The sequence below is a fragment of the Tetrao urogallus genome, assembly GCF_951394365.1.
Source record: "Tetrao urogallus genome assembly, chromosome: 4".
NCBI classification, from domain to species: domain Eukaryota; kingdom Metazoa; phylum Chordata; class Aves; order Galliformes; family Phasianidae; genus Tetrao; species Tetrao urogallus.
In genome coordinates this window covers 56,790,516-56,817,241 of record NC_136817.1, presented here as the reverse complement: position 1 = coordinate 56,817,241, position 26,726 = coordinate 56,790,516, and the positions used below count along the sequence as shown (strand labels likewise).

Here is a 26,726-nt window from a genome sequence, read left to right as displayed (position 1 = left end):
TTATCAAAAGTGTGAAACTGGGCAATAACAATTTAAAAAACAAACAAACAAAAAAACCACTAAGTCCAAAATGTTATAGTGGATCACATAAGTAAAGTTTATAATACAATTTAAATTAAAATCCACATCCTTTTTTGAATCACAATTCTGCTATGGGTCGTGGAACATTCACCATCTTGTACTTACACATCCACACTACTCTTAGTTTGGGAGTTGCTTCTTCATATTTTCATCCTTTATGTATGCTGACTTGCCATGCATTGTTATCTGTGCAGGACATACTGGAGTATATTTATACTATATTGTTCATACTGAAGGACAAAGTTTCCCATTAAAAAAAAAAAATTTAATTAGTATTTCAACATGTCTGATAGGAGCAAAAGTTGTGTAGTTGCCATGCAATATCTTAGAGACAGGAGCTCTCACCAGGGAAAGCAGTTTAGAAATAAGAGGGCTCACTATGAAAGGGTGGCTCTTGTATTCTGGGCACCAACCCTGAGCCTTGTTTGGTTGTTAATTTCAATTAGAGAATTCCTTCTGGATATCTTCAGATTTTCTAGCTCTTGTGTGCTTGCTTTACCTTAATGTCACACTATTATGAATCAGGAGAAACTTGACTGAAATCAATGAGATCAGTGTTGTGGAAGTAATGAGAGATGAGCTTGGCTGGGGTTACTCTTGGGCTTTCATATCTGTAATTCTTCTTGGCAACAGCTCTGTTGGAAGATGTAACACATGAGGCTCAGGTAGGCTCAGCATTGTTACTGTCCTGCTTTTTCATCTAACTGGCAGCACGTATGTAGGTAAAAACATCTGATCTGCTTTGTCTTAGTTTTAGGATTTCATTTCCCTGAAGATCAGTGTGGCGTACTCTTGAAAAACTGCAGATGTGAAGAGAGTGTAGCACGGAAAATAATCTTTATAATACTTCCTCCACCCTCTAATAACGTAATTGCTGTGTTCTCTTCACTGTCTAAACATCAGAGCTGTAGTTTTCCGTTGATTTGAGCAAGGAGTGTCATCTAAGTGCAGAAAAGCTTTGCAAATGAGCAATTTCAGCCCTTCTATTTCCATTTGATGAAGAGGAAATCATTATATGCTTCAGATTGAGGGTTTCCTGCTCTTCTGGCTGATGTATTTCAGAAGAGGGGATTCTCTACTGAAAGGTCCTGCTTTCCACGTAGAATAAATTACATAGGCATAATTACTGACCACTGTGTTCCTGTTGTCTTTAAGCGTCTTCTTGTCTTCTGGCTTCATTTTGTAGAACAGAAAAGAAAGGGATTTCAAGCTACGTGGATAAGTAATAACTGCTAGCTAATGAAATTAAGGAGTTGCTCATCTTACTTTCCAAAAAGTCTGTTTATTTCAACTTCTGTTTACTGTTTTTGCTACCTCTGCTTGTGCTTTTAAATAATGTGTTCTGTGTTACTTCTCTGAGCTGTAACTCAGACTCCCTTTCTTCCATGCTCTCCAAGTATTACAAGTGATATTGTTGTATCTGACATCCTATTTTCTTTCTTTTACCCCACATGACTGGTACTGGGCTTGTTTAGCTATCAGAATAGTACTGGAAAAAGTCTGTTGTTGTTCTTGACATCAGACTGTGTTCATCATTAAAGGTGCTAATGAATATCTGTTCTACAAACATTTTGGAGGGTAGAAATGTTGAAATACCAAGTCTGAGGCAAAAGAGCCCTCTTAATTTTTGTTTGTGTGAAGAGTCTTGTAGAGCTACTTGGGTTACTTCATACCTTACCACATTACTTCATCTTTATGAGTGTTTTTTAGTGGAACTAGAAGCATGTTAAGTATAAAACATATTTTGTAATGTATGATTCTAATACGCATTACTTCATAGCAGCAGCATTGGTTTCCTGGGCTGTTGTTTACAGGCACTGACTTTAAAATGCTTTTAATGATATACAGCTGTAATAAGCATTTCAGAAGACTTAGAAGCCTCTAGAGAATGAACTGTAATTGAAATCAGCTTGTCCAAAGTTCATGAGACTAGAGCCTAGAGTACTGATAGTGAAGGAAACCAAATCCTGTCATCTTTAAGTTCATCTGGTTTTTATGCGCCTTGGATTTAAACTACTGCAGCCATCAATCACATTGAAAACCACATCAATTGGCTTTTGGTATCTAAGCTTTTCACTCTATTGTTCCACTGAGTTATATAAGTCTGATTTTGTACATATGTTTGTATATTTCTAGGCAAACCAGAAGACTTCGTGATGCTGAACAAGAAAAAGATAGAATGTTGCTTAAAAGTATTGTAAAAGTTTGGAAAGAAGTGAAATCCCTCCGTGAATTTCAGAAGTTCACTAACACACCCATGAAGCTTTGTTTGAGGAAGTATGTTTTGATAACATTCTTTGTATTTCATTTGCCAGCAGTGAGCTTTCAGTGAGATGAGCTGTTTTGGGATGTGAAGGGTGCAAAAGTAAGGATTTGAGTAGTCTGTCACTGGTTGGGCTTGCCAGCCTTGGAGTAGGGAGGAATGTAATGACTGTAACAAAGTGAAACTTCTAAGGTCTAACAAGTAAAGAAAAAGTCATTAACTTCATTTTGGATGGTAGCTGTCTGCTGTCAACTCTTGTAGACTGTGCTAGTACTTGTTAACATGCCGTGCTTTTGATATAATAGAATTAATTCATGGAGAAGTGGACTTATGCTATGTATGTGATAATCTTTTATGCAGTGTTTACATTAATTTATGCATCATGTTTATGCAACTGCTTTGAAGGGAAGAAGTTGATCACAGATCTGATGAGAAAGCATATGAAGCAGAAATTCAGGCTGAGATAAGTGAATTACATGAAGAATACATGGAAGAATATGAAAAGAAAATGGAGGAGTATAAAACTGAGCTACAAGAGTGGAAGTCCTGGAAGAAGGCACAGGTTTGTTTAAATCATTGTTGACATCATTGCTTCACAAAAATTAGATTATTACTAAGTATATTCAAAGCTTATCCTTGTAATACAGAGAAAAGTCACAGAATAGGCATGACTAAATTTTCTGATGTATTTGGATATATTTGTTCCCCTATATTCAGCACTCGTCAGGCCGCACCTCGAGTACTGTGTCCAGTTTTGGGCCCCTCACTGCAAGAAAGATATTGAGGCCCTGGAACGTGTTCAAAGAAGGGCAACGAAGCTGGTGAGGGGTCTGGAACACAGGCCATATGAGGAGAGGCTGAAGGAGCTGGGAATGTTCAGCCTGGAGAAGAGGAGGCTCAGGGGAGACCTCATTGTTCTCTATAACTTCCTGAAGGGAGGCTGTAGTGAGCTGGGGGTCGGCCTCTTCTCTCGTGTCATTAGTGATAGGACCAGGGGGAATGGTTTCAAGCTACGCCAGGGGAAATTCAGGCTGGACATGAGGAAGTATTACTTTTCAGAGAGGGTGGTCAGGCACTGGAATGGACTGCCCAGGGAGGTGGTGGAATCACCGACCCTGGGGGTGTTCAAGGAAAGACTGGATGTTGCGTTGAGGGACATGGTTTAGTAAGAGCTATTGGGAATAGGTGAACGGTTGGACTGGGTGATCTTTTAGGTCTTTTCCAACCTTAGTGATTCTATGATTCTATGATTCTATATCCTGTCTATGTAGAACATACTAGTGAATTGCATGGTGTGGTTGGTTTGGATTGGCTGAACATCCAGGTAATCTGTATCTGCATTGTATTCTGCTCATTTGCTTTTGTATCTGGTGTAGAGGGAGGGCCTCATTTTGCATTAAGGTGCTGCTAAGCTAAGAATTTACTACTGCACGTGCGTTCACTATGTCCATCTGTGCCGACAATGCATCGCAAAGAACTGTAGCTGCTATTTGAGTAACCTTTCTTCACTCCCAGGAGAGCACACATGGTAACTTTGAAAGAGATATCTGCTGCTAACCAAAGCATACAAGAAACAGTTGCTGTGTATGTTAAACGTTAAGCAAGTGTTTTGTTTGAAGCACATCATGTTCTTGAAGCCTGTCAGTGGAATGCATTGCTGAATTCCAAATCTGAAGCAGTACTACAGAATAAAAGAAGTCTTCTTTCTGTGCAGTGATCTAAAAAATTACACCATTATTTCCTGTTCAGCACATGCTGTGAATCAAGAAAGCGAGAGAAAAAAAGCTATACTGATCAAAGTAGTACAGGTGGAACATTATTATTTTTATATGCAGAAGTCCAAAAAGAAAAAGAAGAGGAAAGACCTTCAAGAAGAAGAATCAATAGAAGATTATGATCTTGGTGAAGAACCTATGAAACCCATCCCACCTAAAATGGTCGATAGCCTGGAAATAGAGCAGCAGGTTAGAGAAAAAGCTAACAACTTCAGAAGGAAACCTGGAGAGCCTGCTTTAATTCCTGAACTAGTCTTGTCAGGAAGCGTAACTCCAAGTGAGCAGTGTCCTCGGTAAGATAAATGTTGTAATACGCTTCTTACAGTTACCACCCACTGTTATTTATTTTATTCTTACCTCTGCAACTTCTAAAATGTGTGCTTGCCGTTCTGTTTAGCTTAATGATTAAAACTTCTGCTTCTGAAGCTGATATAACTTAATTGGTTTTCAACTCAGATGTAAACTCATACATACTGTTTTGGAGAATGCGTAACTACACATTCACTTTGAACCTTCTGATGTTTCTTGAGCACCTCTGTAGGACAGTGGTGTATGTAAAGAAATCGGTTGTGGTTTTGTAGTGGTGCTTGTAGATGAGTGTAGGTTGCTTAGGACACTGCCACTCTTCCTGGCTACTCCTTCATACCAGGTGCTGCAGCCAACAGAGAAGAGAAAGATGTCGTGTAGTTACCTAAAGATTTCACTGTGGATAAAATAAATACTCTTTTGTATTACTCTCTGCATTTACACAGGCAGTACATCTGACAAATTGAAGTCATTTAAAAGCTGTTTCTTTTTATCATAATTTAGTAAATAGCCTCATCAGGGAGTAGGGCTTGGCTGTTCTGTTCCTAGTGACTGAAACTTTAAGAATCTTAATGCACTGTGATAGCACATCCTGTATCCTGGTGGAAGGAAGCAAGGAGACTGTTTCCTTAAATATCTTCTATTATATGGAGGTAGAGATTGTGGATCTAATATTCTACCTGTTTGTTTTTAAATAAGCTTTAAATAATTAATGAGAACATAAAGTGCTGAATTATAGATCTTAACTCAGTGATGTTTTTAGAAGAATTCCATTTTCGTGCAGTTGACTTCCATTTCCCATTGAGGCATCAGATTCTCATTAAAAATAAAAAGTATAGATGTTATTAAAGCTGTTCTCACCACTCGTTTGACACATTTACAGGGCAGAGGTTTTACGACGGGAAGATGTAAACAAACGCTCAGCATTTATAAAAGTCTTTTTCAACTCCAAAGAAGTGTCAAGGACTGTTACTCGACCACTAAGTTCAGATTTCAGAGTTCACTTTGGACAGATTTTCAATTTACAAATATTCAACTGGCCAGAGAGTTTGAAGCTACAGGTGGGTAATGATTTTATAATAGTGTTTTTTGAAAAGATAATATGAAGTGCAGTTCCTTCTGTAATGCTTGTCTTTTGCTCTAAATTATCCATCTTTTGTAGCCTTTCTTTGTTTTTCTAATAGCAGAATTTTCAGCTTTGCTGCCACATTTCTGATACTTGCACTAAGATTTTATTATTTTTTATTATTATTATTATTATTATTATTATTATTATTATTATTATTATTATTATTATTGTTAAATTTCTTTTAAACTTTTGATCTGGCTGTTGTGACCAACAAAGATTTGTTCTCAAAGTAATACGTGTAATACATATCTGTTACTGTGTATACACATGCCTATAACGTGACTGTGAGCTGCATTGGGGGAAGCTAGTAATTGAGGCATGATTAAATATGTTAGCAAAGCAGCTGTTTTAGAAAACCTGATCTGCATTGCAGGTAAACTTTCCAAAATATTCTTCGTGGTACACTCTTATCCACATCATAAAAACACTATAACATTTATTGGGAAAGAAAAAAAAAAACCAGCTCAGTATGAGTAACTTCATTATTACTCTCTTGACCAAATTAAGTGCAGTGAAGTCCAAAGAAAAAAAAAATAAAACAACCCAAACGAACAACCATGAAAGCACAACCAAAAAAGGTCTACCTCTTATAAGAAGTATGAATTAATGAATCAGTCTGTTGATTGCTTTCTTTTTTTGTCAGGTAACTTCTTACTGGCAGCTTGGAGGAGGGCGTATAGCCCTCACCTATCAACTTGTGTAACACACAGCACAAGAGGCATGAGAAATACCATCTGCTTTGATTTAAAAACATTTAAACAGGGACTAAGAAATTGCTCTTGAGCCCTCCGTGTCTGAAACTGGCCAGGAAAGAGCAAGGCAGCCTGCTGTTCTGCCAGAACTGAACTGTGTGCCTTGCTTAGTCTGTCATGAGACAGAATCCATGATGCCAGAATCCCTTATACCAAGCAGATGCGTGTTGTACAGTGATGCTCTTTAAAGCCCATAGTTTGCCATACATCAGCCAGCAGTGTGCGCTTGCAGCCCAGAAAGCCAACTGTGTTCTAGGCTTCATTAAAAAAGGGGTGGCCAGCAGGGAGAGGGAGGTGATTGTGAGGCCCCATCTAGAGTACTGCGTCCAGGCCTGAGGCCCCCAGTACAGGAAGGATGTGGAACTCTTGAAGTGGGTCCAGAGGAGGGCCACTAAGATGATCAGAGGGCTGGAGCACCTCTCCTATGAGGAAAGGTTGAGGGAACTGAGCTTGTTTAGCTTGGAGAAGAGAAGGCTCTGGGGAGACCTCATTGTGGCCTTCCAGTACTTGAAGGCAGCCTGTAAACAGCAGGGGGAATAGCTGTTTTCAAGGGTGGATAGTGATAGGACAAGGGGGAATGGTTTTAAACTGAGACAGGGGAGGTTTAGGTTCTAGATATTAGGTTTAGGTTTTTTAGTTATTAGGAGGAAGTTTTTCACACAGAGGGTGGTGAGGCACTGGAACAGGTTGCCCAAGGAGGTTGTGGATGCCCCATCCCTGGAGGCATTCAAGGCCAGGCTGGATGTGGCTCTGGGCAGCCTGGTCTGGTGGTTGGTGACCCTGCACGTAGCAGGGGGGTTGAAACTGGGTGATCATTATGGTCCTTTTCAACCCAGACCATTCTGTGATTCCCATACGTGTATGTTAAAAAGGTGAGGGGGGTGTAGTACTAAGAATTCAGTCTGAGTTAGCTGTTGGTAATTGTAATGTCTACTAATTATATATTTTAAAAAGGAAATGAATTTAGTTGCTTCAAATAAATTATTTAATGCTTAAGTCATTACAAAGCCTTTTGTCCAAAGCTGTAAAGCTCAAACTTGTATTTGGTCATGATTATATTAATTAACAATGTTTTTGCTTCCTTCAGCTTTCAACTTCTTACCAAAACATTGTGAAGAATTTATTCATTAATTTATTTGTCTGTCACCATGGATTTTTCTAGATCTATGAAACAACAGGGCTGAGCAGTACCACCTTGCTGGCCGAAGTTTTCATACCTGTACCTGAGACAACAGTTCTGACAGGCAGCGCTCCCATGGAGGAGATAGAGTTCAGCAGCAATCAGCGTGTGATGCTGGACCATGAAGGAGTTGGGAGTGGTAGGGAACGTCACTTTTCTTCAATTCAGTACTTCAGTGCTGCTCATTTTGCTGAAACCATGTAGAAGTAACGTGCTGGCATAATTTTCAGAGTAAATTCAATTAACACCAATGTGTGTGTTTATTACTTGGCTTATAGTATTAGAGAAGCTCTACTAACTTTAGAAGTTGTGTGGTTTTTTTAATTGTTTATTTAGTACTTAAGTAGTCAGGCCTCTGACAGTGCAGAGCAAGCATATGGTATTAATCAGCATAGCTGCAGCAATTGTGACACTTCAAAGCACTGAAGAACTGACTGTATAAGTGTATGTGCAGATGAAGTCTGTGGTATAATGACATCCTGTAAAACATTTGGCCATTGGGATTTCAAAATGGAGAATTAATATGAGGGAGAGGTAGGAAAAAGGAGAACAAGAACAGTGTAACATGCAGAACTTTTAGTTTATATAATGTTTGAACTGCATTGTGGGATAACTGACACATAAAGGTACTATCCATGAAATACACATAGAAATAGAGCAGAACAACAACTAAAAATTCATCAAGAAGAGCATTGTGAAAGGAAAATTTTTACAACACATTTGTGTGTAAATGTCATCAACTGTGATGGCTGCATACACAGTTGTGTACCACAGGCCCCTAGGACTGACGTTTCAGATACGCATAATTCTTTTGACTGTGAATTTCTGTCTCATTAATAAAACAAATACATACACTGAATCTGAAAATTACCAGAAATGTGAAATAGCATGCATCTGTGAAGGAAAAGAAAAAAAGCTTTGCCTTACCCTTCAAGACCCAGTGTTTCTTTGTGGTGTAATGGAAAGCCTTTCTGTAGGCAGAATGGAATCTTTCTCCTTTGTAGAGTGGAGTTCATCTCTGCAGCCTGCAACGGAGTCATGTTGTTTCATGTAACCTGTGCGTTTATACAGAAGGAGTAATTTCATTACTTGTTTTTGGGAAGCATTTTTAAAACTATCTAAACACTGTTTGAATGGATAAATATGCTGCGGATATACTATAAACATACATAAATATATTACTTTATTTTCCCTCAATAGATGTATCCTTTTCATTTGAAGCTGATGGTAGCAATCAAATGACTTTAATGACTTCTGGGAAAGTATCTACTAGTGTTTCTTGGGCAGTTGGAGAAAAAGGAATCCCCCTAATTCCTCCAGTATCTCAGCAAAACACAGGAATTCCAAGGTAATGTGATAAGGATTCTCAGTGATGCCTGGAAAACTGTTACAACCACTATTTCATGGAATAGAGGGTTTTCATAGTCAAGAATAGTCATAGCTTTTTTCCTTCAGTTTAAGTACTTTATTCTGCACCTGCGGATGTTTTATGTTACACATTTTGGTAAAACAAATGACATTTCTAACTAAAGTCCTTTACTTTGTTACTTATGGGCAATGTTAAACGAGCTGATTAAATTCATTTTTATGGTACTCAAAGACATAGCTGTAGTCCAGATTTTGCTTTATATTGGTAGGGAACTTTCCTGTAATCGTTTTTTGCAAAGAATGGAAGCTCCACCTTTTTCTTCTACAGAGTGCATTTGGGGTTCTGGGACACGTGTTATAAATGCCGTTTTTCCAACTAATGATAAAAGCTGTAGTATGGAAACAGTAGAAGTTAATAAATTAGCTTTAAGTAAGAAAGAAGTTAGGAAGTTGTCACATCTGTATCATTCCAAGATGATACTTTTTTAATGAATTTTGTCTCTTCAGAAGTGTGTTGAGCTGCAGAAATCAGTATGTGAACATATTACTCCACTCAAAACATTCTGATTTGCCCTGTGGCTTCATGTTGGACGTGGTAGTTTACTTGTCCATTTTACTGTTGCTATTTTTTTTTTGTATAATTCTGATAAAATCATAAAGTATGCTTTTGTAATGAGCTCGGGTAACTTCACTGTGAAGCGTTAAGAGTTTTATCATACTTACTAAACTGACAAAGTAATTTTTCCAGCTGATTGGATTTTACCAGATTTTTTTATTTAGAAGCTAGACCATGGCACTTGCATCACTTTTATACTGTTTTTGACTCAAGCTGCAGCCATTTGAATAATTGGCTGCTCAGCAGATAAATAAGTTGCTGACTTCAATGAGACTAGAATAGATAAGGTAAGAACTATAAAGATGCATTTCCAAAGGCTGACTTCAAACTTGACAGACTAAAATTACAGTAGTTTGTCGCTGTAGCAAATGGGGAAAATTTAGAGGGATGTTCAGTGTAAAACACTCTTATTTGGATCACCTTTTAGAAATGAACACAGTCTGTGACTTTCCATTGTCTGCTGTGAAAGTCTGATGCAAGATTTTCCTGCCTCAAGTTAGTCTTTGCCTGCTGGCTTTTCAGCTCAATTGTGATTCAGTGTATATTTGTTCAAGATGCTCTAATGTTAAAATCTTAATGTTGCTGCTTTAGCTGCTACTGCAGTAACTGCTAGGTATGTTGGCTGCTTCTGACCAAGCTTGAGAATGATCTGTAAGTTATTAAAGCATTCTTAAAAATAGAATACTTAGATAAGTAGAAAGCAAGGAACCTAACAAGAACAAGGCCACCATCCACATTCTGTGGTATACAGCTAATGAGCATGTAGATATGCATGTCTTTGTACAGATGCCTTCCTGACTACCTCCCACACTTGACTACTGTGAATACAAGTAGGTGAGTACAAGTGAGAGGCCAAGAACAAGCCAGCACAGTGCACTCAGTGCCAGGCAGCACATGGCCCTACAGGATCTGAACGTGGCAGGCAGAGCAGGGTGGCAGCAGTTCCAGACCTGGCAGGAAGGTGAATTAGGTTCAGGTTGTCTAGAAATGCTGTTCAGGAGACAGACCAAAGATAGGATTTTAGACACTGAGTCGACAGGGGCTATAAATCTGGGAGGTTCCCTTAAGTATGGGTTGTCACAGTATGTTAGGTGCACTCGCAGAAATCATGAAAGTATTACTTTCTAGTAATTAGAAACATGCGATAGTGTAGATGTGTTTGAATTACTGAGTACCTTCAGTCATGGAGAGTGTGCAAAAACATTTTGTATTTGTGGAAATGTAGTCAAATTCAGTGTTTCAGATGAGGCTGTAACTGAGTAAAAGTTTTCTGCCGTGAGAAAGCTTGTGTCAGAGTTCGTTTTAGCAGTTCCTGCATCTTTCTGCCTCACTTTCCTTAGTAGTTCACCATTCCCTCAGCTGCATAGCTTTACTTTTGCATCTGCATGTCTTGGAAGCAGAATCACAAAACCTATGCAGGTTTTAAAGATGTTTCTTCTGTATCACAGCTGTTTGAAGAGTTGATGTTGTGCGGTTGTGTTTTTTTCCTGGTGTTTTGTTAATTTTTGTTTGCTTTGTGTACAATTAATTTAACTTCAGTCAATTGTTCTACACTGTGCTGGCAGAAGGAATTACTTCATTTCAGCTGAAGTGAAAAATGGCATAGCACCATAAATGAGCAGGCAGGGGAGTGGATAGCAAGATTTCCTTGAGTGAGAAGTTTGTGGTTTAAGAATTGTGTGACAGAATTTATTTTCAGGTTATAGGGGTTTCTTACTAGTTTTGTTTTTGTTTTTCCAAGATTGCTTTAAATATCTTTTTTCTTATTAAATGTTTTAGGTGGAATCATCTAATACTAGTTCTGTCTGTTGTCTTTTAGTGCTTTAAAAAATCTTGATGCTATTGCATCCATTGGCACGTCGGGCTTAACTGACATGAAGAAATTGGCTAAGTGGGCAGCAGAAACAAAACTTGATCCAAATGACCCAAACAACGCAGCTCTGATGCAGATGATTATGGTAAGTGGCTTTTTCAGAGCTGTAGGGTAATAGAGCTGTGAAACACCAGTTCCAGTTTGTTTCTGATGAATGTACTTGTGTCAATGTTAAGAAGCATATTAAAAATATGCTTCATTAATCCATTAGTTCAGTAGATATCTAATGGTGAAAAATAGGTATTAGAGAATATGCAAGCTGATTAATTACATACCTAAATGTAAATATAATATAATTATTTTTTTTTCTTTAAGGTGCAGGAGTATTTCTTCTGCACTTGTATGTATTAAATAGGAATTTGCTCATCAGTCAAGGCTGCACAAATTTTAGTTTATTGCAGAAGCTGAGACTTCGCTAAACATCACATTGGAGAGGTGTTTATGTAGCTGAAGTTGTGTAAAAGAATCACCTTTTCAGTAAAGTTTCCTGGATCACTCTGCTGTGTTAGAATTTTGTTACCCTTCAGTGCTTTATGTGAGGGGAGATAGCACTTCACAGTATTCCAAAGGGTATTCTGTGTCCTCATTCTTTGCCCTACAAAAGCCTGCTTTAAAACATTGCACGTTTTGTTCTCAATTTGATCCATCCTAACTGCTTCTGCATAGAACAAGAACATTCTTGCAATATGCATGTGAGACTCTGCAAGAGTTATTTTACAGACTTCTTTTCCTTTGTACAAAAAGAGTAATAACTTTTTGCCTGATTTAGATTGCTAGTAGTGGAGAGGCCAGTATTCCTGATTTCTTCAGACTGGAACAGTTGCAGCAAGAATTTAACTTTGTTTCTGATGAAGAATTTAATAGATCAAAGAGATTCCGACTCTTGCAGCTCAGGAATGAGGAGGTGGCAGAGTTCCGAAACTATAAGCAAGTCCCTTTACATGAACGAGAAATCAGTGAGAAACTTTTCCAGGTAAGTTGTTATTTGAAACTGTATCAAGTATGTCAACCTCTAGTAAAACATCCTCTTTCTTTTCTAGTTCTGATGTTAATATTTGACTTGCAAGTCAGTGAGGCCCTTAAAGAATGTACAGCTCTGCTGACATTTAAAAAATGGGAATTATATTCTGTCAGTTTTTTTCCGGTGTTATTTTAATCTAATTAAGAAAGCTTCCTTCAAAGGAAATGGTTGCACAGCTATATTGTGGAAGCAAAAGAATATAACAAAGCAACTACTGTAGGCAACAAATGTTCTAAAATAGTTTCTTTTAAAGGTGATTTCAAATACAGAATGGTAGTACAGAGGTTGTTCAGGTTTATGCTTATTAGTTTTTTACTATTCTTCACGGGGCTCAAACAGTGATGCTGAGTATTAAAACCTTTTTATGTTTTACTCCAGTTTATGTTGCAATTACTTCTGTTTGGGTACGTTTTTTCCAGTTAACAGACAGGCAAGGACAGGGTGGGTTACTTATCTTACTCACATGCCTTGTATACATTTGTATTGGGTTTATATGTCAGTTATATTTAATCTCAGCTCCGCTATTACTGTTAAGTCACACATTCTGGTTTTTTTTTTTTTAGCAATCTGTATGACCACATAGCATTCAGTGTGTTCATTGCCTCCTCAGCATCAGAATCATCTTGAATTTTGGCAGCTGTTCCTTTGTACCTTGTATGAATTTCTTTGAACAATTCCTTTCTTCCATTTCTTTTGGATTATATCTTTTAAAAATGTGCTTTAGTAATTCAGTCAGATCTGGCTTCTTTTCTACAAACATTTCTCATTTTCAAATTTTATATTAGTTTTTTTACCTTCTACTTAAGAACACAGTACACCTTTGATAAAGACTTCCAGTTGATTTTTATTGACTAACTTTGTTCATTTCAATTTAAGAAATTCTTTCTTTGTTGGTTTGTTTTTTTTCCCATTAAGAGTGAGTTGAATTAAACCCATGGTCACCTGTGCCAGGTTCACTTTATATGACGTGATCTTCAAAACTGAGTTTTAAAGCGGTATTTTTCCTAGTTGGTTTACTAGCTGTTTGGCAGAGAAATATAAAAACTTGTAGAATTTTGGAAATACTGTGGAAAGCATTCTCTGGTGTTCATCATCCTGTTTTCCACATGATGGGGCTGTTGCCAGGACTAGGTGAGGTCAGCTATGTGTTTGGCTAGCCAAATCTTCAAAAGTAGGAGATTCCTCAGCCCTTGTGTGTCCACCTGTGCTGGTGCTGCAGTAGCCTTCTAGTGATTTTTTGTTTGTTTTTTTTCTCCATCTCCAACCTTTGATGTTGTATATGCTGGCTGTATTCCCTCGTTGTGTTACTTGGTACTACAGAAAAGAATTTGACCCTGTCTTCTTTGCAGTCCCTGCCCTAGCTGTGGGCAGATCCTGGATTGCCCGTTAGTCTCTTCCTCATGAGGCGAGTCAAACCTGCTGAGTTTGTCTAATCCTAAGCAAACAAGTCTAAGAGGGGAGCCATTACTGCTTCCTTCAGGAACCTAGTGATAGGGTTAAAAGAAAACAGAGCCAGTCCTGAAAGTAAATTTCACTCAGTAGCTTCTGTATGACAGCTGGGATCTGTGGCTCTAAAGCCAAACCAATCTGTGACAGCTGTGAAGCTACCAATCCTGGGACACTCTTAGACTTCAAGACTCTGTATTTTACCTGGAAACTGAGTGCTTCTAGCTTCTTTTTAATTCGTGAGATGTTCTCCTACATTTGCAAATAAAAGTTGCTTGTCAGTATTGCTTTCATTGTAGTTTTGAGGTGCACCACACAGTAACCATAACCCTGGATCAGTGTTCATCTCAGCCCGTCAGTTGGGCTCTTCGATCAAACCTCAGGCAAATCAAAATCCTCACTTTCTCACTGTCTACAACTGAAGATTTTATTATGCTGTTGAATCTCTTTATTTTTTGAGTGCAGATTGAAAATAGCTCAGTAATTGTTTCATAGCAAAAAATTTCCCACAGTTCAAATGAAAGGTCACTTTCCACGAATCCCATGTCTCTTCTATTTGTAAAGAATTCATCCGACTGCAGCTGCAGTCGCAGGAACCATTTCTGGTTGAAATGGAATTTCAGCTTACAAAAGCAGGTGGAAGTTCAGGTTTAGAACAAGGGAGGGAAATCTTCAAGTTATTCCAAGTGACTTAAAGCACGTGAATCTTAAGGCAGTTCTTTTCTCAATGCATAGAAGTTGTGCAGTGCTGCTACTGTATACATTAGCATTAAAAATAGCCTTAAATGTCTGCCATCTGTTTTTGCTTACTTTGATCCACACATTAATATTAATGAAATGTTTACCTTTTTTTTCTTGTGTTCAATAAAGCATTGGATATTTATCAAATCACAAACTGTAGTAAATATTTCAGGAATATGAGAAAAGACTACACGAGAGGGATGTGGTTGACAATAAGCATTACCTGGATGCACGCAGAGCCGTTGTTGCCAGCTATCTGCAAAAGGTAAGCTGCAAAAATTAGAAATCCATGGTATTTCTCTAAATTATGTGTTGCTGCTGTATTTGGATGCTGAATGTTCAGGAATGCTGAAGACAGACAGCGGCAGCGTAGAAAGGGAGATAAAGTCCCAGCCAGCCAGCAAAACTAATATTAAGGTTGATTTGGTGTTGGACAAAAAAAAATTCTTATTAGCAATAGTAGTTTCTAAAAGAATCTTATCATAAAAGACAATGGAGAGCGTTTAAATCATCCAGGTCAGTGCTAAAACCCAGACGCAGTATGGTAATATCAAAAATAGTTTTTAAATGAGCTGTCACATCTGTGTCAGCCCCATGTGCTTTGCATGATATTTCCTTGTGTACTGAAACATGGTTATGCAGTGCACCGGATGGCAGTACAGCAGGAGTTAAATAACATGTAGTAATACCTCTGTTTGTCACTTAGATAAATGCAAGTGGTCTTTTTAAAATTAGCACTTGGATGTTGTATGCTTATATATGCTGTCAGATGTGCTAGAAAATGAGATTGCTGGTGTTGGGTCTGAAATTCGTGTCAGTCTGAAATGCAGTCTTACTGCCACCTCAGCACAATGAATGGTTTTGCAACTTAAATGAGAACTTCTAAAGAAAGGAAAGTAGATGTGTATTGGAAGTTTTTGTTACTGTCCTTCTGCAGCTAGTCTTATAATAGAACAGTATGTAAAGACTTGACTAGCCTTAGTAGAAGGAAATAAAAGGCCAAAGGCAGTACTCCTTCACCCTGCTTCTACATAGTTGTTAAGAGAACAGAGGAGGAAATGCTTTCATCTCTGCTTCACTCTGTTACCTCAACACAGAAATGAAAGGAGCTAAGAATTTTTGAACATCTATTTGAAACCATAGGATTAGTAACACAGGCCTCCCTGATTGTCCCACAGTCCGAAGTGTTGCCTTTAATCTCTATAATAAATACTGTAGATTTCTTTGCAGTCTTTTCTGTAACTTCATGTAGGTGCCCAAAGGAGATGTCTGTCAGTGACGTTTATTGTTGAGATTGTTTCTGATGAACTGTAATCAGATACAAATTGATTTTCTGCTTTTCTGATGTATGCTTTCATATGTTTACGTGTGGCTAGCTGGTGTGTTTCCACAGAAACGTATTTGTAAAATAAGCTCATATTATGTAATGAGAGAAGAAATTGTTTCTGGTAGAAACATTCCTTGACATGACTCTTTCAACAAAGAGGAAAAAAATAAAGAATATGTTTCTGGAATTTGGCTGTAGTAGACAAAATGCAAGTGTTTGCAGTGATTTGGGATTAGAGTTTCATTTTGTCTCTTCTTCCTCCATTCTTTCCCACTCACAGGTTCGAGAATCAGTAATTAACCGTTTCCTGATAGCAAAGCACCATTTCCTTCTCTCTGACCTGGTCAATGAAGAGGAGATTCCTACTCTGGGGTAAAGGAACTGCTTTCATTGATTCTAAATCAGTTACTGTAAAGTTGTCTCTGATATTTCTGTGCAGAGTCTACTGACAGGACCAACTGATGAGATACTGTATGTTTAGTGTGGTTGTTCTGTCACTACAGCAATGATTTTTGCTTACTTTCTGAAAGTTAACGGCATATAGAAATACGTGAGAAACGTTACTGCTTTGTGCAATGATTCCTCTAAGATTTGTTTGATTGCACATGCACTGGCTCTGAATTTTTGTTACAAATCTCATAGTTTTGAAATTTGAGTAATCACCACAATGATGATTCTTAATTAGTGTTACTGACTTAATCTGCATAAGTCATGAATAGCAGACACTTGTCTTTCTCATAGAAGTTGCTCGTGTTCCCTCTTACGCACGTCGCACTTGTTGATTCAGAACATGTTAGCTGTACTTCAGTATAAAACTAAACAGTCCCACCTGCTGGAGATGCAGAGACTTGCTCTGTGAAACAGGGCTCATGCGATTTTTTTCCTTCGTGTTTTCACATTACTGAATGGAAAAACTTGAGTGAGACTGTAGTCAGCTTTTGAAGTCGCTTCAGGTCAAATGCTTGACATGTTTTCTTATGAATACAGATTCGTATTGGATACTGCTTGTTAATCCATGCAGTTAGTGAGTTTAAAATACACCATTATTTGTTTAAAGTGTCTGCTTAGTGAGATTGCAGTAACTCATGGTTTTATCTTAGAAGTAATTAATGTGGCTGTTTATCGTGTGTGAGGGGATGGTGCTGTTGGCGTATCAGCTTTTAAAGTAGATTTTAGGATGTCTTCTGTCATTTAGGTATTTTTGCAGCTAATATCAGTGATGTGTAAAAACACGTATCTGCTTTTTATTCCTTTCCTATTTGTTTTTTTTTCCCCTTTGGTTCTGCTTTGCCTTGGGTTATAAGTTCTGAGGGTCCAGGGTATGTTGTGGCATATTCATTCTGCTTTCTTTCTGTAGCCTATACATAGCTGTGTAATTAGATTTCTTACATATTTCATGCAGTGGTTGTTATCATCTACTAGATACCTCCTTTATAGCTGTAGTTTAGACTGTCCTGAATTGTCTTATTTATATCTTACCTAGTTTTGGAAATTAAAAAAAAATGTGGAAAAAAAAGAGCTTTTAAATTCTTTTTTTTTTTTTTTTAAGTTGGAAATAGTGAAATATAAGAGAACTGGATTGCGTAGTACTAAATTATTTAAAGATTTAGACATTTCTTAGAGTTTTGTATGACACTAACAGCGTGTGTTTCCTTTTTCTGTTAGTGCATAGTTTGCATGTGTGTCATGGAAACAAGAAAATTCTGGATTCTGTGCAAAAATGACTAAATGTCTGTTTTATGATTGCTAGTATTTTGGGACTTGGCCTCTTTAAGCTGGCAGAGCCAAAACGACCATTAAAGCCAAGAAGAAAGGAAAGGAAGAAGGTCACAGCACAGCACTTATCAGATGGAGACATTAAGCTGTTAGTGAACATCATCAGAGCTTATGATATTCCAGTGAGAAAACCAGTCACAAGGTATGCTTCAGTGCTTGTTTTCAGTGCAGGTTTGTGTTGTGGTTTCTACTGTTCAAAGGCAGCTGAAGTTCCAGTAGCTAGTTGAGAAATTCAGCTGTGTCTGTTGTTTTGATCCTAGTGATAAAATACAGAGGTTTCTCTTGTTAGATAAGCTGCTGTTTTCTAAGTTTTTAGAAGGGTATGATCATTTATCAACACCTTCAGAATTCAAGAAATGGTTTTAAAACTGCATACTTGCTTAAGGAAAACACTGCCTGGAGGGTAACTTACATCTTTGACAACATTGTATCATGAGTAGTATTGGATTAGGTGTGTCTTAAACACTGAAGGAAATCTTAATTCATAAAATCTTAAATATGACTTATATATGTTTATATATGTTATATATATATATTTATGTTATATATATTTATTTGTATTTATTATATATTATTATATTTATTTGTATATATATGTATAATCAAGATGCTATAATTGCAATATAGTTGTTTAATCAACAGATATCAAGATGTTGTAATCACAGTATAATCGAGAGAATCAAGCAAGGTAGACAATGATCACAAAGAGAATAAGCGGAAGAGCTTACCCTTCGGCTGAGCTCACCAGAAGACACCAAGAGAGGGGATCTCCAGAAGAGATCCTTCCCCGCTGGTAGCCAGCTCTTAAATAGGTCTAGGAGGGCTGGAGCCTGGCCCCACCCCTTCCGGCAGCACAGGTGAATTGCCTTCACCTGTGCTCCTCTGGCTGACTCATGGCTTGCCTCAGGTGATCAATCAGAGGTTCAGGCCGTGACTCAGCAGTTCCCATACAATATATTTTTATATATGTACATTTAAAACTCCATGTTTTCATTTTGTATTTACTTCCTGATTTTACGAGTGTGGTCATCTTCTCAAGAACTTCATGAACTTGGTTGTTTGAGGGATCAAATGGATGTAGGTTTGGCCCTGGCTAATTTTCAGATGATCACAACACTTAGCATATTAAAGCAACATCTCTAAAGCCTTGTGCTGTGTCAGGTAGAGATGTTTGAGTTCTGACAGTCTGGTTTAGTTTCAGAAGCAGTGTATTAGCATTGTGTTTCTTCATCCCAAAGTGAATATATCTTATGTTTAATTGGGAAATGTCTTCATCCTGAGTAACTATTTAGCATTTAGCTAACTAATGTAGCACTTTTGCTTTTTTTTTTTTTTTTTTTTTAGAAAAAATCTGTTTAAGGTCATAGAGGTTCTGTTGAATTTCTGTAAATAAGGTCAAACTGAGAAATAAGGGATTCATATTAGAAATACATTGACAGGAGGGAAAAGACAAAAACTTTGGTTTGGTATTACAAAATGACTTAAAAACCCCTCAGGTTCTTTTTTTTTTATTATCAGATACCTTATTTTGAGCTGCTTTTTAATGAATAGTTATTGTTTTACAATCTCTATTGTGGTGTTATTACCAAAAAAAAGTTAAGATAAAAATAAGCATGTTAACATTTATTTTATTTCACTGCAGGGCCACCATCTGTGTGGTATTCATATGGGTTTAATTTTGTTGTAGAGACTTGCCACAAATACTGTGAAGTCTATCCAGTTTATGAATTTTTCAGGGATTCATCTCCTTAAACTGAAAAATCTGTAGCTCAGGGTGATTGTCCAGGGGAAGCAAAAAAAAAATGGAGAGAGGGATTATAAACTTGTCAGAAGAGAGCCCTGAGGCACTGAGTACTTTTACAACGATGCTTACAAGAGCCATATGCTCTCTACCCTCTCTGGCAATTTTTTTTCTTGTTACTTGATTGAATAATTACCTTTCCTAGGTTCAAGTCAAAATATGAAGATACAAGAAGTATTTCCAGAACTCTGTCTGGTTAATACATGATGTGAAGATTTCCTGTTTGGTAATAAGTTCTGTGCTTTTTCACACTGTTGTCTGTTGCCTTTCACAGCAAACTTCAACAACCATCCAAATCTTCCAGATCCTTTAATGAGATGTTTGCAGCCTCTTCATCTGCTCAGAGCCTAGCCAACAATGCAGATTGGGCATTTGACCAGGTATATTCTAAAACTCATTAAATCTGTAACAATCGTTTGTTTACATGAAGTTGTGAGCATTTCTCTTTTTTTACAGGCAGTAACATCATCAGAAAGATATCTATTAGTGAGGTAGGCTTGCCCACTCCTTGATCTCCAGAAAGATAGTTAGCTGCATTAGGGTTCAGAGAAGGATGATGAGATTGTCATAAATGTGAAGTGGCTGTTGTGCAGTGAAAAATGGTAGGGCTTTTCAGCTAGAATAACAGTGATTTCTAATAGGGGAGAAGGAGGACTGACATTGAGATGCAGAAAATAATGGGTAGATTTGGATGGGGATTGACTATTCACTGATGTTTTATTAGAAGACTGAGGGATCATTAAATTAAGCTGGGAGTAGCTGGGTTCAAATTGTAACTCTTAGTTTTGATGTGCACAAAGAATTTGCAGATAGATACTGTGGCTAAAAGAGGTTTGCTTCCATTGATGTGGACATTGAACAAGTATTTGGAAGAATGATGTACTGGAAGGTGCCATAAAGGAAAATTGTTACAGGCTCAGGAAAGTCCCTTTATCTTAAGGCATTTGTAGTCATGAAGAGTAGTGAGAGAGCCTGATGCTTCTGTGTTTTGACTCTGCTGTATGTTTATACTTGTCTGAACTTTGGCCTTGCTGCACGCTTTGTGTAAACCAGCATGGCTGTTAGTAGGACTGATATTAAAAACACATTTGCTTGCTGTTGATACCTAGATTCAGCATATTTCTGAATGAAGATGGAAGCTTGTTGTGGTGGGGTTTTTGTTTTTCTTAGAATGTTCTTCAAAATTAGATCTTAGAATCTGGCATAAGTTCTGTCGTATGCATTTGAATGCTAATTAAATGTTCCATTAATGCATTTTTAATCAAATTAGATGTTTGTTGTGTCTGGTAGAAGTTGCTTATCTGCAATATGAGGATGCAGGGACACTTTTCTCCACTGGTTACTGAATCACATTTGTTTCAGTCTCTTTCTATGATTAGTTAACCAGTAGTTTCCGTGGAGCTGAGGAAAAAATTGTTTTCCTTGCGTACATAAAATATGAAATATTCTGAGTACACATCACCTTCTTGAAATGCTAACATACAAAATTATTTTAAAAGCTTCATCAATGCTTAGAAGCCTGTAAAGTGCAATGTTTGAGGTATAGCGAAGTGTTACGTCTGGGCTGGACCAGCATGACCACCACAAAGTATGGGTTTCTTTTTCTGAATGCATAAAAGCATGTAAGTGAGCACATTGTGATGAAAGCTTCCTTTGTTTGGATCTCTGTACAGGTTTTAGTCCGTCCGTTTGTAGAAGTTTCTTTTCAGCGAACAGTCTGTCGGACAACAACAGCAGACGGCCCAAACCCCAACTGGAATGAGGAACTTGAGTTTCCATTTAGGTACAGCAAAATGAAACCCAGTGTTTTTCTGAGGAGTAACAGTTCAGTCTGAACACATGGCTTTATCAGGGTTCTCCTGCTTTGTTCAAACCCCCTTTTTGTTTAACTTTCTCAGAGCTCCTAATGGAGACTACAGTGCCCATAGTTTGCAATCAGTGAAGGATGAAGTGTTCATTAATATTTTTGATGAAGTACTACATGATGTTACAGAGGTGAGTTCATAATTGAAGGACAGTGTACTTGTCCTGAATATTGCAAACTTCCTGAACTTGTCAGAATAAGACTTTTCAGTGTAGCAGCTCTCGCCCTCCTGTGCCTCCTTTTTCTCTTCATTATTCATTATTGTGTTATATTTAGTCAGTATTGCAATGTTGTTCAAGGGAGCAGTGTTTGCAGAGCTAACTTTTGTCTGTACAAATTAATTTTGTACATTATAATCTGCTGCTGAGGGTCAGCATCTGTATGTTATCTGTCTTAAGACTTAGGAGGTGGTAAAATTGAGAGTTAGTGTATGAATAGTAGTCTTAATTTTGATCTTAAATTTGATGCAGGTTCTTCTGGTTGCTTGGGTGTTTTTTTATTGTTTTGTTTTTACTACATGCCAGATGACTTACCAAGGGCCTGCATTTTTTTAACCTCTACCATTTTTTGTTCTGCCTTACTCTTTATTTTTCAAGCTGTTAGTGAAAAACTGTCTCTGTATTGAAGCAGTATTGAAACACCTCTGCCTGCTGAAGTCAGTGAAAGCTTTCCCCAGTCATTTCAGCATGCATAAAAATAGCTGCACTTAACATTCTTGAAAACATAATGCAGGAGTAAATATTACATGCATCTTACCAAGAACTGAATTCTGCCTTCAAAACTGAAATGGTATTTGATGAAGCAGCAGGGGAAAAAGTATAACCTAGAAATTCAGATGCCACTCAAGTATTCAGGAAATTCTTCTGTTTTTGAACTTAAATGCTGATTGTAACTGGATCTGGGAATCACAGAGAGCCAGTACACATGAAAACATTGTTTTAATTCCACAGTATTTAGTTAATTTTCATTCAGTTTTGAATACAGTTTTTCAAGGTCTTTTAATGGCTTCTTAAATTGCAGTGAAAGATGTCATGAGAAGATCAATTTACACAGTGTGGATTGATTCTTGTGGAATCTTGGTTAAATTTTTAAGCTTTCCATTGGAAGTTACAGAAGACTTGAACCCTGAAGTGCAGTGGCATTGTATCACTGACCATGACTGCTTTGTGCAGCACCTGACATGCTTGAAGAGCATAATAGTTATCTCCATAGTACTAACTGAACTTACACTGCTAGTGAGTTAAATTGTTAAAAGCAATTTAGGATTTTTTTCATGCCCTGATGAGGCTGTTGATGGAATGAAAGGAAATGAAGATGTCTTACAAATTATGTTGCCCAACTTTTTTATAGGATGATCGTGACAGAGGAAGTGGTATCCACACTCGTGTCGAGAGGCACTGGCTGGGGTGTGTTAAGATTCCCTTTACTACAGTATATTTTCAGGCTAGGGTAAGTGTCAGTAACTTGAAATGTTTCTCTTAAAAACAGTGGAAAGAGGCTGGCAATGCAAAGTCAGATTTAATAATGTTCTCTGTACTTGTCAGTATATTTTTATGGAGTTGATTGGCAGTATCTTTGAAACTGCTGTATTTTGTCAAATTTGGTGAATATTTGCCAATGACTTCAACACTGGGAAGGAGCAAAGACAGACAAACGTATTTCTGTGCTGACAGTGCTGCCTGGTTTTCTTCAGTAATAATGTTAAAAATGGAAATTCTTTAGATGATTCTGACAGTAGCTGTTGAGATCTCTGTTACTGCATTGCCTTGCTAAATGTTTAAATAAAACTTGACCTGACTCTTCTTTTTTCATACCTCTCAAATTTCACCTTTTCCTCCTTTCCTCCTTCCACTGTTACAGGCCAATAAACAAAGAACAAGATTCTTTACTCTTTCCAGGGGAACATCCCACGCTGAATGTACAAAATCCCCCTGAGAAGTGTCTGCTCACAGCCCTGAGAGTGGACAGACTTAGACATTTTAACAAACTGCTTATCAATACGTAGTGAAAGACAGTCTGTGTTTGGTGGTACTTGGTGGTACTTGTTGCTCTTTCTGTTTTAGTACAAGATAGTCTAAGGATTGCTGTCAGATGCACTCCTGACTCTTTGAGAAGGTGTTGCTGTCCGAGAGCCCTTGGGCACACTGTGAGTGCCTGCAAGCTCTTCCTGGCACTTTTTTCACACTTCTTAGTGAAGTTGAGAATGTGATTGCTCCAGCAGTAATAACAAGGTGTATCTAGCAATTAATCTGCAGTGGCAAATGAACTATTTCTTCATCCTGTTCTACTGTATCATAATGGAAATTATTGAGTGATTTATTTAATCTTCTCCTCATCAAACCTAATTTTGTTCTTAAATATTTGATGAGCTAGCCCAGTGAGTTATCAGTTCATCTTCTGATGTCTTTCCCAATGGCTGTCATCCTGTGCAGAAGCATGGAGACTCACTGTTATGGCCAGTTCTTCATATACAGCATATCCTAAACAGCCTTAAATTTTGCCTCAAATGGTATCGGAACTCTGTTCAAATCCAGAGGTTTAATCTTCTTGCTTTCCTCTTCAGGCTGTGTACTCTTGAGTCTTGCCTGAGCAAATGCTGGGCTTGCCAACTCCTTTCTGATATGACCTTTCTGAAAGAGCTTACCTTGTTTGTGGCTGCAGAAGGAGGTGCAGGACAGGATCTGCCAGAGCTCTCTTCTTAGGGGAACTGGCTGTGAATGGTCCCAGTTCCAACTGCATCCAAGAAGCATCAGCATTTTCTGCCTGGAAGGTGCCTACCTATGAGATACTAGAGTATAATGCCCAGCATCACTCAAGCCCAGGCAAAAGCCTATGGTGTGCTGCTGCCTTCAGAAGGATAGCTGCAAATCTGTGTTTTTCCGTTCTGTCAGTTTTCCAAGTAAACACTGCCGTGTTACAACACTGCTGCTTGGACTCACCAGCAGACTGAAAATACGTAGTAAAAAGCACTAGAAAGAAAAAGATTGCATGCCTATCAGTGTTCACTGAGAACAGTGACATGTGTGTGTGGTCATAACTTACTGTCTTCTCCCCAGTGAGCAGCGCTTTGAAAGGCTTGGTAGTTTCGCTTTTTGGTTTTAAGAGAAATGTTTTGGGTTTGTTTGTTTGTTTGCTATAGGTAGTTAATGTGTGTGCGCTACTGCTTGTGTGCATGTGTTGTAGATTGATGGTACGTTCAAGGTGAATATTCCTCCGGTACTCCTTGGCTACAGCAAAGAGAAGAACCTGGGCATTGAGAGAGGGTATGATTCTGTGCGACATCTCAGTGAGGGCTCCTACATAACGCTGTTCATTACCATTGAACCACAGCTGGTTCCTGGAGAGTCAGTCAGAGAAAAGGTAACTAATCCATAATTAATCATATCCCTGCCATTTGTTTGCAGTGGTGCAGTTTTTGCGATGTATATAAGTAGTTAGGCTTCGTACACTGCAGTGTTCTGTGTCAGGTTTTTTAGCTTGGTTCAATTTAACCGTATTCACCAGTAAACCAGATGGACACTGAATGCATGCGAAATAAGCAAACTTGCATTCACTGTCTCTGAGCATGTAATTTTCTCATTTACTTCTGTTAGCAACAAAATATTTATATCCGTATTTGTGAACCATGGGCAAAAAGGAGGTGGCAAGTTTATTTACAGTATTTCTTGCTTCTGTGTTTATAGTACTAAACAATAAATGCTGTTTTTGAATGTTTCATACTTGTCTCCAGATCTTGAAAGAATTACTTCTAAACATCAAATGAGTGTTCTTGCCATGTTGTACAGCATTCTGCAATTAACTGGAGATTCAATCAGTAAGGATGTATGTTTTTCAATCGCAAACAGGAGTAGTTGTTATTTTTTTTTGTATTTTTTTGCATTGTAGAACTATGATGGTCATTTACTAGAGACATTCAACCTTCATTTTATTTCTTTACCTATTTTTCCTTTCTGCTGTCCTTCCTGAATCTCTGTAGATGAATGAAATGCTTAAGAAGGTATTAATAGAATAAATCAACTGAGAGATTGTTGTTACTCCCTGCTGAAGATTAAGCTTGGTGTTGCAGCACTCCTTCTGCAGTTTGTGTTTCTTTACTGTGACATTCTTTGTCAGTGATATTTGCAGTGAATTACTACAATGGAATTCTGAAAGTTCTCAAAGCTTTGTGTTTCAGCCGTTAGCTATGGTTAAGAATCACCTTTGTGTCTGTCCTTTTCTGACACGGAGATCTGCCTGCAGGGTACTGCTGTTCTGCCTCTCTTTACTTTGGAGGGCAGCAAATGCTGAAACTGATTTTGAACTAAAACACTTTCTGGAAAAGCTCCGCTAGAAGCTGTAAAAACTGAGAGCAGTCTGAATAGTAAGGGTACATCTAAATGAAAGTGTCCTGGCCCTTCTCTGCAAATATTTTGACACTGCTGGACTATCCCAGCAATATTCATGTGAAGATGACCGGGCTTTTGTGCATCATCTCAGCTGTGGTTGTAGTGGAGTGTTAGGATGTGATGTTAGTCACCCCTGCAGTGTGCTTGGCCTAACTTTCACTGCCTTTGTCGAGCTTTAATCAAGCCACCTTTAGACACAGATCACTGTGTGTTCATAAGTAACATAAGTAATTGCTTGGGTTTTTTCCATTGCCTGGAGCTTTCTTATATGTCTGTGAGCCTATATATGTAATGCAGGGGAAGCTGAAAAGACCGTTGGGAAAGGATTTCACACTCCTTTTACGCTACTGCAAACGGTGAAGTAAGGTCAAACTTAGGAAAGACCTGAGTCCAAATTATCAATAAAACTATTTTCACATGAATTCTGTCTTTTTAAGTTTGATACCCAAGAAGATGAGAAATTGCTTCAAGCAGCAGAAAAATATGAAGTTGAATGTACGTCGAAGTTTCCAAACCGTCAGTGCCTAACAACTGTAATTGACCTCAACGGGAAAACAGTTTTTATTACCAGATACATCAAACCTCTCAATCCACCCCAAGAGCTCCTTGATGCCCTCCCAAATAGCTCTCAGACAACAGCAGTAAGTGTTTAAAAAAGATGGTGGCATTTCTGGGTTATAGATTTCAGAGTGTGTTTTGTGTGCACTCATACCAATGTTATGTTTGCTGTACAGCTACACTTATGTTCATGGGAAAAACTAGAAATACAAAGTGATTATCTGTGTGTGACAAACAGGAAGCGTACCCACGATCATGCTTTCTTATTTTTTTTTTAATAAATATATGAATGATTACTGTCTCTTAAACAAATTTATGGCAAGTCTCAGTGGGAGTGAATTGCAATTTTTAATTGTGATCTAGAACATGCTAAATCCTGAAACAAGTTATCTGATAATATAACAAGGTTAGTCAGTGCTTTATCTTTGGTGTCTGGGGAAACAGCAGTGTGCTTCAAGTCTTAT

The 26,726-nt window shown here is 37.9% G+C and overlaps 1 protein-coding gene across 1 annotated transcript in view; it reads left to right on the top strand.

Annotated features, from left to right (window-relative positions):
• Window positions 1–26,726, top strand: part of CC2D2A (coiled-coil and C2 domain containing 2A) — a gene marked incomplete at both ends in the record, with an annotated part of 46,581 nt that overhangs the window by 14,033 nt on the left and 5,822 nt on the right. The window contains 18 exons of the mRNA XM_079534858.1: window positions 2,218–2,358; window positions 2,750–2,906; window positions 4,180–4,412; window positions 5,309–5,486; window positions 7,469–7,625; window positions 8,687–8,834; window positions 11,290–11,428; window positions 12,113–12,316; window positions 14,724–14,816; window positions 16,159–16,250; window positions 17,629–17,796; window positions 19,730–19,835; window positions 21,129–21,238; window positions 21,354–21,450; window positions 22,670–22,768; window positions 24,503–24,679; window positions 25,296–25,316; window positions 26,142–26,345. Coding sequence (XP_079390984.1) covers window positions 2,218–2,358; window positions 2,750–2,906; window positions 4,180–4,412; window positions 5,309–5,486; window positions 7,469–7,625; window positions 8,687–8,834; window positions 11,290–11,428; window positions 12,113–12,316; window positions 14,724–14,816; window positions 16,159–16,250; window positions 17,629–17,796; window positions 19,730–19,835; window positions 21,129–21,238; window positions 21,354–21,450; window positions 22,670–22,768; window positions 24,503–24,679; window positions 25,296–25,316; window positions 26,142–26,345 — 2,524 coding nt within the window. The remainder of the gene's footprint in view (window positions 1–2,217; window positions 2,359–2,749; window positions 2,907–4,179; window positions 4,413–5,308; window positions 5,487–7,468; window positions 7,626–8,686; window positions 8,835–11,289; window positions 11,429–12,112; window positions 12,317–14,723; window positions 14,817–16,158; window positions 16,251–17,628; window positions 17,797–19,729; window positions 19,836–21,128; window positions 21,239–21,353; window positions 21,451–22,669; window positions 22,769–24,502; window positions 24,680–25,295; window positions 25,317–26,141; window positions 26,346–26,726) is intronic.